Source organism: Halichoerus grypus, chromosome 15 (assembly GCF_964656455.1).
Source record: "Halichoerus grypus chromosome 15, mHalGry1.hap1.1, whole genome shotgun sequence".
NCBI lineage: Eukaryota > Metazoa > Chordata > Mammalia > Carnivora > Phocidae > Halichoerus > Halichoerus grypus.
In genome coordinates, this window is record NC_135726.1 from 34,245,793 (window position 1) to 34,262,099 (window position 16,307).

Sequence of the window (16,307 nt, forward strand, 5' to 3'; positions counted from 1 at the left end):
TGTCCATTCTCACAAAACTCTGGGTTAGACAAGCACATGTGGTCGTCCTTTCTTAGGTTTAAGAGGATGAGTGATATACAGAGTAACTACCTGCTGATGTTCCTGTCTTCCTCGAGATGGATCTCACTGAGGCTGGAGATCATGACCAACCTGCTGTCCTTCGCTGTGGCCTTGTTCGTGGTTTTTGGCATCTCCTCTGCCTCCTATTCCTATAAAGCCATGGCTATCAGCCTCATCCTGCAGGTGAGGGAGGGGCTCTCAGACAGCGGGGGCTTGGCTTGAGGCCTGTGGGCAGACCCAGGGGGTTCATTTCATGGGACTTTGATAACACCTTGGGTTTTGGCCATTTGTGATCTTATGAGTTATGTGCTTGGTCTTCTGAATCTGCTGCTTTCCTCTGTTTCCCTGTCATCTCTGAACTGGGCAGTGTGTATTGAAAGCTATTTAATGGAATCTTGGAATATTGGGATTGCATAGAGCCCACAGGAAGCCGAGTCCAACCCTCTTATTGTGCAGATGGGGAAACCGAAGCCCAGAGATGGAAGGAGTTGTCTGAATGCACAGAGCATTAGAAGCAGAGCCAGAGTAAGAACATTGACCTCCTGGTTTGCTGGCTGGTGTCTTTTCATTTTACTATTCATACCTGGATTCAGCTGTCAGACTTCTCTGAGTTATCTAAGGAGGCGTCCAGTCCCTCTCCTGGAACAGGTCTTCTCAGGCTTTAAAGTGCATGAGACTTGAAGCAGAATGCTTGGCCCCAGCCTCGCAGGCATACTCGGTCTGGGCACCTGTGGAGCCGACAGGACGACCATGCTCCAGAGCACAGCCTTGGGGACTCAGAGTCAAGTACTGGTTGGGTGAGATCTTGGAATCTAATTTTAAAAACAGATTCTCTAGGGGATTCTGATGTCTGCACAGCAGTCTGCACACCTGGCAAGAGTCCCCCCACGCCTGGCTCCCCGGGGCATGAGAGGGTCCAGCTGGCTGAGGTTCATGTCTATAGGGTCAGTCCTGTGCAAGGGTTAGCCATGGAGGGCTATGAGGCCAGAGGCTGGCTCTGTAGCCATCTCAGGGAACCCTGGCTGCACAATTCCAGGGCACCCCTCTCCCATGGGGTACTCATTAGCAACCTTCTCTGCAGCTGTGTGGCTTTGTCTCTAACTGGCTTTGGATCTCTAGTGCCCCAATGCTGAGGCATTCTTTTGGGTCTGCAAAGGGGTTCCATCTTGCCCCTTGTTGAGCCCCTGCAGCAGTCACATGTTTGCATAAACATACAGTCCTGTACACCCACAGCAATGCGTGCGTGTGCAGAGCCTTCTGAGGGCACACAGGCCATGTGGATGGCTATGCAGCGCTCACACTCACAGACAGCTGACCAGGGCGATAACATGGAATTCCCCAGACGCTTGCACTGAGCCAGCACCCTGCTAGGTGCTTGCTGTGCCTTGTTGCATTGAATTCTCACCATGTTCCACGAGCCGCAGTGGGGTGGTTAAGATTGTGTGGTTTAGAATGTGGGTTCGAGCCAGGCTCTGCCCATTATTAGCAGTGTGACTTTGGGGAAGCCTCTTACGCTCCTGGCGCCTGGGATTCCTCATTTTGTGAAAAAGAGATAATAAAAGTTCTAAGATTATAGATTTGTGAGGAATATGTGTAAGCATGAGGGTTAATGCATGTTAAACACCTAGAATAGTGCTTGGCCCAGAATAAATGCTCAGTAAATGTGAGCTGTTACTGTTCCTGGCTTGCAGATAGGAGACCAGAGTTTTGGAGTTCAGTAGCCTACCCTGGTTCCCATAGCTGGTGAGAGACAGGTTTGTCCTTAGTGGGTCACACTCATCTTCACTCCCTTCTTCTCTTTCTTCCTCTCTCTGACACACACACACACACACACACACACACACACGTACCAGTGCCGAGTTGCCTCCAAGCCTTCCAAAACTGGGGACAGGCACCAAAGTGGTGTCACAGGGGACTTGGAGTCACTAAGGCCAGAAATCCCTCCTGGTTGCTGCGTGACATAGGCCAGAGGGGCAAAGATCGGGGCACGGTTGTCGTGTGCTGGCACAGGCAAGGGGGGGTGGGGGCTCATCTCCCCCAAGATACACTGTGCACATGAGACACTTCTCAAAGCTCTCCCCAGCTTGTTCTGTCACAGGAAACTCAGGAGGAACTCTGCTGGAGGCCTGACAGCTTCAAAAAGACCCTGGGTTTACTTTGTCCTGTGTCTGCTGCCCTGGTGGAGTATCTCATCTCTATCCTGGGTACCCATGCCTCTTCCCCGCCCCCCAAGCCTCCCCTATCCACCTCTTACATTCTCACCAGAGTGATCTTCAATTACAGTTTTCCTCATGTCCCTCCTTTGTTTAGAGCCCTCAGAGATTCCCTGTCTCCCTATGCCAGACCTAGGCTATGGCCCCTGCCTTCAGGCCCCTCAAATCTGGCCCTATGACCCCAACATGCTTCTCTCCTCTGGTCACACTGGTGAGTCGTTGACTTCTGCATGCACTCTCAATGCAATTCTGCTCAAGCTTTGGGAGGTGGGAATCACACTCCATGTTGCTTTGCAACCCTAAGAGGTATAAATAATAGAGATGCTTCTGGCTGCAAGCCAGCAAACCATAGAACCCATTCAAAATGGCCTTGGCAGTCTGGGGACTTGTGATGTACCCAGAAGGCTGAGGTAGGATTTTCTCTGTTAATTTAGGGACGTAGCGTGAATCCATGACCATTTTATCTTTTGGCCCTGGCACCCACAGCCTGGCTTCATCCTCAGGATTGTCTACTCAAGGTCACAAAATGGCTGCTGCAGCCTCAAGCAACACATCCTCACCCAATACCCACCAAAGGTTAGAAAGGAGAGAATTCCTCTCCTGTGCCCCATTTTAAGAACAAGGAGTAGTTTCCTAGAATACTCCCATCTGACTCCTCCTCATGCTTCATTGGCCAGAATTGTATCATGGCTCACACCTAAATCCATCATTGACACGAGGAGTGGAGTTAACAGGATTGTTTTGAACTAGTTAAGCCTCCCTGGAGCACAAGGCTGCCAGATACCTGAGCATAATAGAGGATGTGCTAACAAGGAAGAAAGAAGGCACCACCTACTGACTGGGCAACCAGCTGTGTCTGCTACACTAACTGGAGGAAAGGCAGTCTCCCCCCAATCTTTTCCCCCATTAGTGTTGTTTTATGATGGTTTCCACCCTCTCTGAGTTCTAAAGCGCCTTCCTTCCCCTTCCCATACTCTTGGCTCCAGTCATAGCCAAATGGCGCCCAAGACGCTGAATGTATCCTGCTACCTACTACTTCTAGAACTTTGTCCCCTCTATAGGGAACGCCCTTCTCTACCCATTTTTAACCTGCTAAATCCCACCTCTCCTTAAAAATGAAACTCCTGTGCCAACAGCTGCCCTAGCCCTTCCCTGTGGCCCTTGTCTGGGTGACCATCGTGTGGGCCCTAAGGGTGGTCCACGTCCCCTCCCGTGGTGGAGCACACCTGTCTGTGCTGGCATTCTCTGTTGACCCATCTGTCTCCCCACCTGACTGGGAGCTCCTTGAGGGCAGTGCCTGGGCCTGTTGCATTTTGGGGCACAGATCCTGGCCCAGCACTAGCATAGAGACCTCAAGGAGCGTGTTGAATGAATGTATAATGAACTTCTGCCCAGCACCCTGTGCGTGGCCTGTTTGCCCACATCTTGGGCCAAGGGCATGGAAAGTGTAAAGATTGGGGTCCTTGTCCCACCTCTGTCTCTAGGTTCCAGGTGATTCTGTGTATGTCATTTCTTCTTGGGTCTCAGTGTCCTCATCTGTGGTGCCTCCAATTTCTGAGAGTCCCTGAGACTCCTCTGAGCCTGGGTTTCCCTGAAGGCAAGGCCTGAAACAAGGACTTGGGTGTAGGCAGATTATTTGGGATATGCTCCTAAGAAACAGGACTGAGGGAGCAAGAGAGTGAGGCAGGGAAGGAGGAACTGAATCATGGGCATGTGTCATTGATAGTGCTGTCCTGAGTCACCAGCACTCAACTCTACTGAATAATATCGGAAGCATATAGGATGCTCCCTGGATTGTCCCTCAAAGGTGAGGGACAGGAGCCTTTATCTGCTGGCTCCTTTCCCCATTAGTTGAGGGTTGTCCACAGGGCTTTAACTCCCCTGTGTTTCAGGGCTGCAGCTGTGCATGGGTTGATCGGGCTTCTGTGGTATGGGTAAAGGTTTTGGGCAGAAAGCAGAAAGACACACAGAGGGTACTTGAGGTGGGACGGTGCCTGTGGGGTCTGGTCCAGAACTGCCTACCACCACTGCAGCTAAACTCAGAAGTGGGCTTAGGGGGCACCAAAGGCATCTGCTCCATTCTTGTAGGGAAATATGTCTTGGTTTGAGAAGTCACTCAGGGGAGAATGGCAACCAGTGGTTTTAGGAACATTGAAATCCTCTGCACATCCCCGTCAGCTTCTTGACCTGATGTGTCTTCTTCATTCCAGCTAGCGTCCAACTTCCAGGCCTCTTCCCGGATTGGTTCAGAGACAGAGGCGTACTTCACTGCTGTGGAGAGGATGCGTCAGTACATGAAGGTGGGACGCAGGTCTGGGTTTGGTGTGGGAGGTCTAGAAGGCTTCAAATCCATGCCTGGGGCTCAGCTTCCATAGCCTCGTCATGCTCCGGCACCCCAGGCTCCCTGAGACTTTTTCAAGAGACAACTGAGGCTCCTGAGGCTCCCTGACACTTTTTCAAGAGGCAGCTGAGGCTCCTTCCTCCCCATCTTCCCTGGACCGGTGTATATCATTTCTTAGAAGCCCTTCCGTACCCACTGGCCCATTTTCATCATCACATCCCTTACAGCTTTCCTGGGTGTAGAGAGAATAACCTGCCCTTTTTAGAAATGAGTTTTGCCCAAGTATAAAAATAATAATAATGACAATAATAATTGGTATTATTATTGCTTCTATTTGTGTCAGAATAGTTAAGAACATAGATTTTAGAGCCAGATCAACTGGGTTCAAGTCCAAGCTTTGCTACTTGAGTCAGCTGTGTAACCTGGGGACAGATCATAGTATCTACTTCATTGGGTTATTACAAAGATTGAATAATATAGTATGTAAAGCACTTAGCACAGTGCCTGACCCACAGTAAAGGCTCAATATTTTTATATATCGATTATCTCATGGGATCACAAAACAATTTCATAAGGTTGATTGAATTATTATCCCCATTTTCCAGAAGAGGAAACTGAGGCTTGGCTAGGCTTCAGATTACACAGCTGGGGTCTGGCAGAGCCCTTTGAAGCCAGTTCTCCTGCCCCTGTTAACAGGAGCAGAATTTGTGAATCTTAGAGCTTTGATTTAATACTGAGGGACACTGTGGTGCACACCTGTGGTGAAGAGCTGTGACTTGCGGTCAGGTGACCATGCTTCTTCTCCATCATTCAGGACTCAGGACGTACCCAGCTGTGCTTGGTTCGGTAGTGGGCTTGGAGTCAGGCAGCCCTGGTCTGAGTGCCCATCTGCTATGTGATCTTGAGCAAGTGCTTTAACCTGTTTGAGCCTCCATTTCCTTGTGTGTGAAATGCATCTGAAGTTCCCTACCTCGTCAATGAGGACAGAGGGAAGGGAAATCTGCACAAGGCATCTGAGCCATAAAACATGCCCCACAGGGGCTCTGCTGCCTTTATTATCACCGTTCTGGATTCTGTTTCTTTAGAGCCCATACAATAAATTAGAAAAAGTTCTCTGCATTAATAACAAGGGGGCTAGCTCTATGGTTTCTCACTCTTTGGGATAAAATTATATGCATGTCAGGTGAGTGGGGGTGGGATATTCCCCCTGGGGGCATTCCTCTGAATGTCCTAATGTGGGACAGGCTGGGGTGAGTCACACACCCAAAAGCTGGAGGCCAGTGGGTCAGCAGGAGATGAACAGAGATTAATGATAACTATTGATTTTTTTTTTCTCTCTTCAAAAATTAGATGTGTGTCCCTGAGTCTCCTTTACACATCGAAGGCACGAGCTGTCCCCCTGGGTGGCCACAGCATGGAGAAATCACATTCCAGGATTATCACATGAAATACAGGGACAACACACCCATTATCCTCAATGGCATCAACCTGACGATTCATGGCCACGAAATGGTGGGCATCGTGGGAAGGACAGGCTCTGGTGAGTGGAGTGTCCTGGGCAACCCCTGTCCTCAACTCTGCCCTTTGGGCGTTGGGCCTATTTCAGGGTATGTGTTTACTCAGTGACCCCACAGATGTTTATTGGGCCCTCACTCTGTGCCAGACACTGGTGCAAAAAACCCCAAGTCCCTGCTATCACGGGATCCCACTGGAGGAGATAGGTGTTACGTGATCAAATCAGGAGACACATAGGGTCATTACAGGTTGTGATGAATGTCATGGAGGAAATAAAAGGGTGCCGTTAACAGAGTAATGGGGTTGGCAGGTCTTTGAGCTTTGGTGGTCTAGGCTCTGAGGCCGGCATTTGAGCTGAGACCTGAAGGATGAACAGGGTGCAGGGGAGGTGTGCTTCAAGCACAGGGCAGTGCAGGGCTCTTTGAGGGCAAGAGCAGGGCCAGGAGTGAAATCTGGGTCCTGCTTCTCCTCCTCCCCACCCTTCCTAGACCTCTTATCAGCCTCTTTCTTTGCCCTCTCTTTTTTGACCTCTTTCCCTCCCTTCCTCTCCTATTATTTTTGGGAGGTCTGGTCCAAGTATCACTCCAACCCATTTTTACATTGTTCAAAGACACTGCTCAGGCTTGATTCTTGCCCCACCCTTGTATGCCTAGGAGGTGCTTCCTCCAGGTAGCCCTCCCGGAAGACTAGATAGAGCCTTCCTGGGTCTCCACCTCCTCAGGCCCCCTGCAGGCCTTGCAGTCCTGTTAGGTGAAGCGCTTCCAGCTGTGTTCTTTAGGGTATTCTTCCCTTTCTACTTCTTGCCTGCACTTTGCCTGAGAGGGCTGGTGACTGACATAGAAAAGCTCTCAGTAGATACTGGTCCAATTGACTGTATTTATTCAGTAGGTATTTATTGAGTACCTACTATTTGCTGGGCAAAGGGAACATAAAGGTAAACAAGACACACAGCTACCACCCACGATGACCTTACCTTTTTAGAGCAGAGGTTGAAAACTCAAATGCCTTTGGGGCCTGGCAAGCAACATGCATGGGTGAAATGCGTCTGGGAGGTGATGCAAGGAGGGTGGGGTGGGCAGTGTGTTGAACTGGAGAGCACTGTTCTCTCAAGGAAGCCACTGCACTCAGCTCCAGCTGCATGTTGTGAGGGAGGATGAGGGGCCAGTGTTGCCAGTTTTAGGTTTTAAGAAAAGCATGCAATTTGGATTTTTATAGATAGGGGATTTGGATTTTTAAAATGCAGGCAAAGAACTTAAAAAAATAACAGTAACACTGTGTGTGTGAAACGGAATATATAAATGGCTGGATTTAACCCAGGGGCTCCATTTGTGCTCTTTGATCTAGGCTGTAAGAAAGCTGTTCGTGGTTGGGGCACCACTTGGAGCAGGACTCCAGTCCCCTTCTGCTCTCTCAGGGCTCAGACGATGCACTACAGAGAGGAGCAGTTCAGGTGCGAACTGCAGGTGTGGCCTGTGCTGTCTCTAGTACAGATCTGGAAACTGAGGTCCCACTTGTTTCTTGCCCAACAGGGAAGTCCTCCTTGGGGGTGGCTCTCTTCCGCCTGGTGGAGCCTGCAGCTGGCCGGATTCTCATCGATGGCGTGGACATCTGCAGTATCAGCCTGGAGGAACTGCGGTCCAAGTTCTCAGTTGTCCCTCAAGATCCTGTCCTGCTTTCAGGAACCATCAGGTGAGTGCTGGCCTGTAGGCCAGCATGGTACAGAGGCCAGGCTCCTGGGAGGGGTGGAAGGACCAGGATGCCAGGGCTGGGCTGTCTCTGGTTAGCTGGCGGCCAATGCCTCAGTTTTGGGGCCTCTGATCTCTCCTTGTCACACTGGGTCACTCACTGGGATTTGGAGTATCCTTGAAGATTGAATGAAGCTCTGATATACACAAGAGCACTTTGTAAACTGTAATGTGCTAAACGAAAGCAAGGCATAATTATTATTTTTTTTTTTTAAATCTGATGCGATTGGCCAGATTTCAGTTCCCCATTAAGCATTTGCACCGTGGCTGCTATATTCTTTTATATCTAGATGTGGTTTATTCTCTTCTCTCCACCCGCTGGGTAACCGAGCTGATGGGGACGTTTTAGGCTGGGAGGGAGCACTTCTTCATAGGATGCACATTCCAGGCAGGGGAGAAGTGAGAAATAATCCAGGCAGTTCAGTCAGCAAACTGGGACTAAACTTTATCCAGATTCATGCTCCTACTTAACAGTGCACATTAGCTATGTGGGAACACCAAGGCATGGAGATTGAGGAAGCCTAATGCATTAAAAATGAAGCTAGATTCCTCATGTTTCAGGAATATTTAAGGAACATTCTTAGGGGCAAGAGGAAAAACTTGACCCTTAGAGCTCTGTTCAATCATTTATGAATTTACTCATCATTTCTTCCTCCCTTCCTCCCCCCTCCTTACTTCTTTCCTCCCCCCTCCTCCCGCCCTCCCTCCCTTCCTTCCCTCCCTCCCACCTTTCATTCATTTAACTTGCCTTTTCTGAGCCTTTGCCAGGTCCAGACATTGTACTAGGGACTGGGGACACTTTGATGAATGATCACTGCCCGTGCTCCCCCTAGGACTTCAGAGTGTAGTCATGGGGGGTGGGTGTAGAAATGTAAGAACCAAAAAATTATAATACAAGGAGGTATTTGCTAGATCAGAGATATGAACAAAGTGCTCAAGGAGCCCAGAAGTAGGACAAGTAACTCTACTTGGGTGAATCCAGAAAGGCTTCACAGGGGAAGGGACATTTGAGCAGGACCTTGAAGGATAAGTAGGAGCTTGCCCGGGAGAAAAAGGGGAGAAAGTCCTTCCAGGGAGAGTGCATAATATGTGCACAAACAGGAATTTTAAAATGATTGCATTAGGGAAATGAGATAACATTTAGTGAAAGATCTCTGTGTTAAGCTAGAACCTGGGCAAATCTATTGTGCCTTGATATAGGAGTAATAAAAATATGAATTAACATTTTTGAGCATTTATATGTCTCAGCTTATGCTTTAATATTTGGTCTCATTTAACTGTCACTACAACCCTGTGAGGTAGGCACTATTATTATCCCTCCTTTATAGGGGAAGACACTGAACTTGGAGAGGAAAAATGACTTGTTTCAAGACACACACAAGTAAATGGTAAAGATGAAGTATTACCCTAGGTAGTCTAATCCCTTAACCAGGGCTGTTTCTCAGCGCCCTCCCCCACCCCCCGCCTGCAGCAGGAAGAAGTGTGGACTGGAGTACAGGAGACCTGGGTTCTCTATCCATTGAGGTTTCATCTATCTCTGAGTGTCTCTGATTCCAGCCTATCTCTCAGACTGACCTGTGGTGTGACTTGAACAAGCGTTTAACACCAATAAGCCATAATTTTCCCATCAATGAAAGGGATTTACCCATCGCTTGGGGGAGAGGGTGTCAATGGAACCGTCTATGAAAGTGCTTTAGAGGTTATCAAATATCATGCAGATAAGACATTCTGCCTTCTGCTTTTTTAATACAATCTAGCCCTCTGCACAAAATGTGTGTGGCTGCCAAAACTGGGGAAATATAAAGCAGAAATTAAGAATAGGTTTTAATCAGGACTGAGTGCATAATAGAGGAGTGTTAATAATGTTGCCTATGACAAATGCAAGTGTAAATCTTAATGGGTGTAAAGTCCAGATAGATCCCAGCCTGATGTTGTTTGGATGATCAATTAGGATTTTTTCACTGCAAGAGACAGAAAAACTAACCCCACCACAGTGAGATACTACTTCACACCTACTAGGATGGCTATAATGAAAAAAAGAAAAAAGCAAAAGGAATATAACAAGTATTGGTGAGGATGTTGAGAAATCGGGACTCTTGTGCACTACTGGTGGGAATATAAAATGGTACAGCCTCTGTGAAAAACAGTTTGGCACTTCCTCAAAAAGTTAGAGGTAGAATTACCATATGATCCAGCAAATCTTCTAGGTATATACCCAAAAGAGTTGAAAGTGGGACTTGAACAGATATTTGTGTATCAGTGTTTGTAGCATTATTCATAATAATGAAAAGATGGAAACAACCCAAGTGTTTGTTCATCAACAGATAAATGAATACACACACGTATACACAATGGAATATTAATGAGCCATAAAAAGGAATGAATATTTGATATATGCTACAACATGGATGGACCTTGAAAACATTATGCTCAGTGAAATATGTCAGACACAGAAAGACAAATGTTGTATATTTCCACTTAAATGAGGTGTCTGGAATACGCAAATTCATAGAGACAGAAAGTAAAATAGAAGTTACCAGAGGCTGAGGGAGGGGGAAGAGTTTAATGGGTAGAGATTTTGATAGGGATGATGAGTTTTTGTGGATGGTTACACAACACTGTGAATGTATTTAGTGCCACTGAATTGTACACTTACAAGCATTTAAATAATAAATATGTATATCCTAGCACACATACACCTACACATAGACACACACACACACAATCCCAAGTGGCTTAAACTAAAAATGCCCTCTTTCGCTCATGATACTGGGAAGATCAAGACTGATTCAGGGGCCTAATGTCCCCCAACTCTGCTTTGGCTTCATTCCTAGCCTTCAATGAGGCTACTCATTGTACCTGGGAGTAGGCTACTCAATGAGCCTACTCCCAGAGCAAGATGGTTGCAGCCATCTGCTTATGCCTGAGTCATTTACTCCACCCCTGCAGTTGGTGGTAGAGGACAACCTGAACCACACGGGCTTGAGGGCTGGGGAGGAGGTGACCTCCAAATAAAACTTGGGGGCCGTAGCCTGCAGAAGGAATGGGTACTGGGAAGGCACAAGACATGACTGTTCCTGGTAACTCCATGGGTTTCTCTACACCCAGTAAAACAGTTCTAACCATTCTTGGTTATCTACTGTGCGTGGAACAGATTGTTCAATGGTTACATGTGGTTATAGAACACTTCTCTTCCTCTTTTGTGACAGATTCAACCTAGATCCCTTTGATCGCTACACAGATAAGCAGATCTGGGATGTCTTGGAGAGGACATTCCTGAGCATGACAGTAAGTAGCTCCAAGACCTGATTCTTGGTGTTAACCTGCCTCTTCAACAGCAGTGCCTGCAGGTCCTTTGGGGCTCATCTCATATGATATTCCAATTGCTGCCACTTTGGGGCATGGGTTAAATAATCTCATGGAGATGAGATGATTTTGGATTCCTAAGTCAAGTCTGATGGCACTCAGACACCAACAGTGAGCCAGGCACATCCTAGGCTCAGGGGATGCAGCAAAAGCAAGGTAGGCAAGGTGTTTGCCCTCCCGGTGCTTACATTCACTGGGAGATACAGATAACAAATAGACACACAAGAGGCTTTTAGATAGTGGTAAGTGCTGCAAAGGTGGTAATGAGACCAACAGATCCTGGTGAGGATGTTGAGAAATCAGAACCCTCGTGCACTACTGTTGGGAATATAAAATGGTACAGCCTCTGTGAAAAACAGTTTGGCAGTTCCTCAAAAAGTTAGAGGTAGAATTACCATATGATCCATATGGGGAGTAGCTCCTTTACATGAAGTGGCCAAGCAAGCCCTCTTTAAAGATGGGAAGCTGGAGCTGAGACCCAATATCGAGGGGGCAGTAGGGCACAGATCTTTGAGAGAACATTCCAGGCACAGCAACAGCATATGCAAAGACCCTGAGACTGGAGTGAGGGGGGCACAGGTAAGGAAGAGAAAGACCAGTGGCTAGAGTATAGAGAGGCAAGGAGTGTTGCAAAATGCTACAGGGGAGGTTTGGTGGGGGTCAGGTTAGGTCTTGCCTACATAGCCTACATCTCATTTTCCTGGATATTACAGATCTCAAAGTTACCCCAAGGACTGCAAGCAGAAGTGGTGGAAAGTGGCAGAAACTTCTCTGTGGGGGAGAGGCAGCTGCTCTGCATTGCGAGAGCACTCCTTCGCAACTCCAAGGTGAGACCACAGAATGGTCATGGGAGGCTACAGATGACACCTGGCTTGGGAAACCACACTGGCTGTTTCTCCCTCTGTCTCTGTAGGGTAGTGGGTGCCGTGCTGTACGTCCTCTCCACAGACACCCAAAGGGCTTCCTCATGTCACTGGTGGCCATTCTGTACATACCTAGTGTGGAAGAGGCATGTAGGTGGGGACTCAGCCTGGGCTCTCTCAAACCCTGAAACTCTGCATCTAAGCTGAAATGATCCACCACCAGAACCAAATCACGATGCACTTTCCTTATGAAAAGTTGAAAGTTTAGAAGCTTATTAATTTAAAAGTTGCCTATTGTATATTCTTTCTAAAACTTGGATGCAGGACATTCTCTTTATTAGAGTTGGAAATCAGATGATAGCTGTTCCAGGGCAAAATTACTTTTTTTTTTTTTTTTAAATTTCAAGTCTAGAATTTAGTGATTCATCACTTATAATACCCAGTGCTCATCACAAGTGCCCTCCTTGATATCCATCATTCATTAAACCCATCCCTTGCCCATCTCCCCTCCAACAACCCTCCCTTTGTTCTCTATAGTTAAGAGCCTGTTTCCTGGTTTGCCTCTCTTCCCTTCTCCCCGTATTCATCTGTTTTGTTTCTTAAATTCCACATATAAGTGGTTTTTGTCTTTCTCTGGTGGTTTATTTTGCGTAGCATAATACACTCTAGTTCTATCCATGTCATTGCAAATGGCAAGACTTCATTCTTTTTTATGGCTAGTATTCCATTGTATATATATACCACATCTTATTTATCCATTCATCTGTCGATGGATGTTTGGACTCTTTTTATAATTTGGCTATTGTTGCTAATGCTGCTATAAACATTGGGGTGCGTGTGTCTCCTTGAATCAGTATTTTTGCATACTTTGGGTAAATACCTAGTAGTACAATTGCTGGATGAATATGGTAGTTCTATTTTTAACTTTTTGAGGAAACCTCCATTCTGTGTTCCAGAGTGGCTGCACCAGTTTGCACTCCTACCAACAGTGTAAGAGTGTTCCCCCTTCTCTGCATCCTCACCAACACCTGTTGTTTCTTGTGTTATTGATTTTAGCCATTCTGACAGGTATGAGGTGATATCTCATTGTAGTTTTGATTTGCATTTCCCTGATGATGAGTGATGTTGAGCATCTTTTCATGTGTCTGTTAGCCATCTGGATGTCTTCTTTGGAAAAATGTCTGTTTATGTCTTCTGCCCATTTTTTAACTGGATTATTTGTTTTTTGGGTGTTGAGTTTGATAAGTTCTTTATTTTTCTTGGATACTAGCCCTTTATTAGATATGTCATTTGCAAATATCTTCTCTCATTCCATAGGCTGCCTTTTACTTTTGTTCGTTGTTTCCTTCACTGTGCAGAAGCTTTTTATCTTAATGAAGTCCCGAGAGTTTATTTTTGCTTGTTTACCTTGCCTCCCAAGTCATGTTTAATAAGAAGGTGTTATGGCTGATGTCAGAGAGGTTGCTGCCTGTGTTCTCCTCTAGAATTTTGATGGTTTCCTGTCTCACATTTAGGTCTTTCATCCATTTTGAATTTATTTTGTGTATGGTGTAAGAAAATGGTCCAATTTCATTCTTTTGCACGTTCCTGTCCAGTTTTCCCAGCATCGTTTGTTGAAGAGACTGTCTTTTTTCCAAAATTACATATAAAATTTCATCAGACAGTGTTTCTTGAAGCTTTCCAAATATTGTGCAAGTAATTTTAGATATTTGACTACCTGGACTAGTAGGGAGCAAACTTTCTCAAGTGAGGCCACACACACTACTCATATGTACATATACATCCTCCACACCCACACATATACACATATGTGCCCACAGGTGCTCACATGCACTCACAGCACACACCATGGTTAATTAATGATAAAAGCAAAAACTGTTGGTACAGACTGTCAGAGCTCTGGGGAAAAAGCAGGCAGAGCCCCGTGGGGTCGGAAGCTGGGGAGAAGATTTCAGGAGGGAGGACGATCTCCCTCTTTCTAGCAGAGATGAAAGATAGGATTTGTAATATGCATGTAGCACTTTCTCAACCACTCAGTTCCTTATTTTACAGTTACTAGACCACTGGTGCCAAAGTTGCTTTCTCCATTGTTTCCCAAATTTGAGTCATCACTTTATGATTTTTGTCGTATCTGCACACCATCTCTCCTTTGACTTACTCATGATGCCCTCTTTTTAAAAACAGTCTCATTCTAAACAGTAACATTTGTGAAATCATATTTCTGTGCTAGTTATATTTTTCTAATGTATAGTGTTAATAAAATAAAATAAAAATGTTAAAGAGAACGTTTATCCATATTCCAGCCACACCATCTCATGTGCCATCCAAGCATGTGTGCATGCCCCATTTTGGGGAACGCTGGTCTATGTTAATTCAGACGAATCAGAAGGCAGTTCATAAAACAAGAAGTTGCCACTGGGACATTTTCATTTTCAAGAGTTTAATTCTCTGGTCACACACACACACACACACACACACACACACACACACACACGCTCTTGGTTGAGACCTAATATTCTCTAACATAATGGACAACTAGTGTTCAAAGTGGGTTTTGAACTCAATCCATATCTCTCACCTTCCGGCTAAGGGACTCAGTGGATTAATGGTAGACCCAGGACTAGATCCAGGTCTCAGGGCCCAAGCAAGCTGCCCTCACCCCTGTTTTGTATTCACCAGATCATCCTTATTGATGAAGCCACAGCTTCCATTGATATGGAAACTGATACTTTGATCCAGCACACAATCCGTGAAGCCTTCCAGGGCTGCACAGTGCTGGTCATTGCACACCGCATCACCACTGTACTCAACTGTGACCGCATCCTGGTCATGAGCAATGGGAAGGTGAGAGCTGTGTCCCTGGGGCCAGTGGGAGTATGTTCGCTCAGGCCAGCATCCCAGGAGGCCTTTGGATCCTTCAAGACTAAGCTCAGTGGTGTCCCTTCCCTCCCCTCCCCTCCTTTCTCCGTCTCCCAGGTTGTAGAGTTTGACAGGCCCGAGGTCCTGCAGCAGAAGCCTGAGTCTGTGTTTGCTGCCCTACTGGCAACAGCCAATTCTTCACTGAGTTAAGGAGAACTGGGGACTGCGTGGGACCTGATGGCAGAACCAAGTGTAGCTGTGAGACCTGCATCTATGACCTTCTTGTGTAGAGATGGATACTTCTCCTGAAAGCAGGGCTGAAATGTGCTCAGGGGTACTGGCAGTGGGATAGAAAAGAAGATTGGGGGAGCAAAACCTGGAATAGGCCACTCTGTGGCTCCCCAGATCTGGGAACCCCCACACCCTTTGAGACCATGTGGTCAAATCATCATGTGCCTCTTTTTAACTGATATGTTGAGTAATTTCATAATAATGTGAGAGCTTATTATAGTTTTAAAAGTATTGCAAATGCTGTATTGATTTTGTAAAAAAATAAAAGTAAGAAAAATTCACATTCTCTGTTCTTCTTTCTTTTTAGCTAGTACTCGTTCAGCTACAGGGAGGAGAGAGTCCCTTATACTGACTTCTGGAAAAGGGACTTCATTGGATAATGGAATGGAAAGGTCCAGAAAAAGTTCTAGGTTGGGTGCCAGTATCTAAAAGCTGTCTGTCTTGTGAACTCTGTTTCTTCTCTCAGCTCTACTTTCCTTTTTATGGCTTCACTCTTTGGTCTCCTCTCTCCTCAAGTGCCAGCAAAAGTTCCATGGCTAAATTTCACTGGGTCAGCTTGGGTCATGTGCTCATCCCTGAACCAGTCATATGCTAGGCTGTTGGAATACAGTGACCAGCTGGGCCCAAGTCCCATGCTCACACCTGGACCTGGGGATGGGGTCAGCTATCCTGAATCACATGGGCTGAGAATGGAGGGGGTTATTTCTCTAAAATAAAATTGGGATGGTCTTACTACATGAAGGAGAAATGGATATGGACACTGGGCAGTCCCAAAATAGTAGCTGTCCACCATGTTTATTTACTGATTAAAGCATAAATGGATGGAATAAAGAGTTAATTTATAACATGTGCCAACTGGAAATAAGATCACTGATCTGCCTACTCCCCCAAGTAGTTATAGATATATACATAGAAAAAGGTAATTATTTTCAATTTACCACCAGAAAGAGCTCATTGTTGGGGGCAAAATATGTTTCAAAGTATTTTCTTTTTGTTTTCAGATTACAGTGTCTGGTCTTGCCATAAGAAAAATCAATTCGGTAAACAAATATTC

The 16,307-nt window shown here is 46.2% G+C and overlaps 1 protein-coding gene across 7 annotated transcripts in view; it reads left to right on the forward strand.

The window, feature by feature from the left end:
• Nucleotides 1-15,534, forward strand: part of ABCC11 (ATP binding cassette subfamily C member 11) — a 64,195-nt gene extending 48,661 nt beyond the window's left edge. For 6 of the 7 annotated variants that reach the window (XM_078062542.1, XM_078062543.1, XM_078062546.1 and 3 more), the window contains 8 exons: nt 57-243; nt 4,484-4,573; nt 5,965-6,154; nt 7,659-7,818; nt 11,084-11,162; nt 11,954-12,067; nt 14,783-14,947; nt 15,080-15,534. In XM_078062542.1, coding sequence (XP_077918668.1) covers nt 57-243; nt 4,484-4,573; nt 5,965-6,154; nt 7,659-7,818; nt 11,084-11,162; nt 11,954-12,067; nt 14,783-14,947; nt 15,080-15,172 — 1,078 coding nt within the window. In that variant the 3' untranslated portion in view covers nt 15,173-15,534. The remainder of the gene's footprint in view (nt 1-56; nt 244-4,483; nt 4,574-5,964; nt 6,155-7,658; nt 7,819-11,083; nt 11,163-11,953; nt 12,068-14,782; nt 14,948-15,079) is intronic. The other variant, XM_078062545.1, reaches the window with a different exon arrangement.
• Nucleotides 15,535-16,307: the final 773 nt, after the last annotated feature.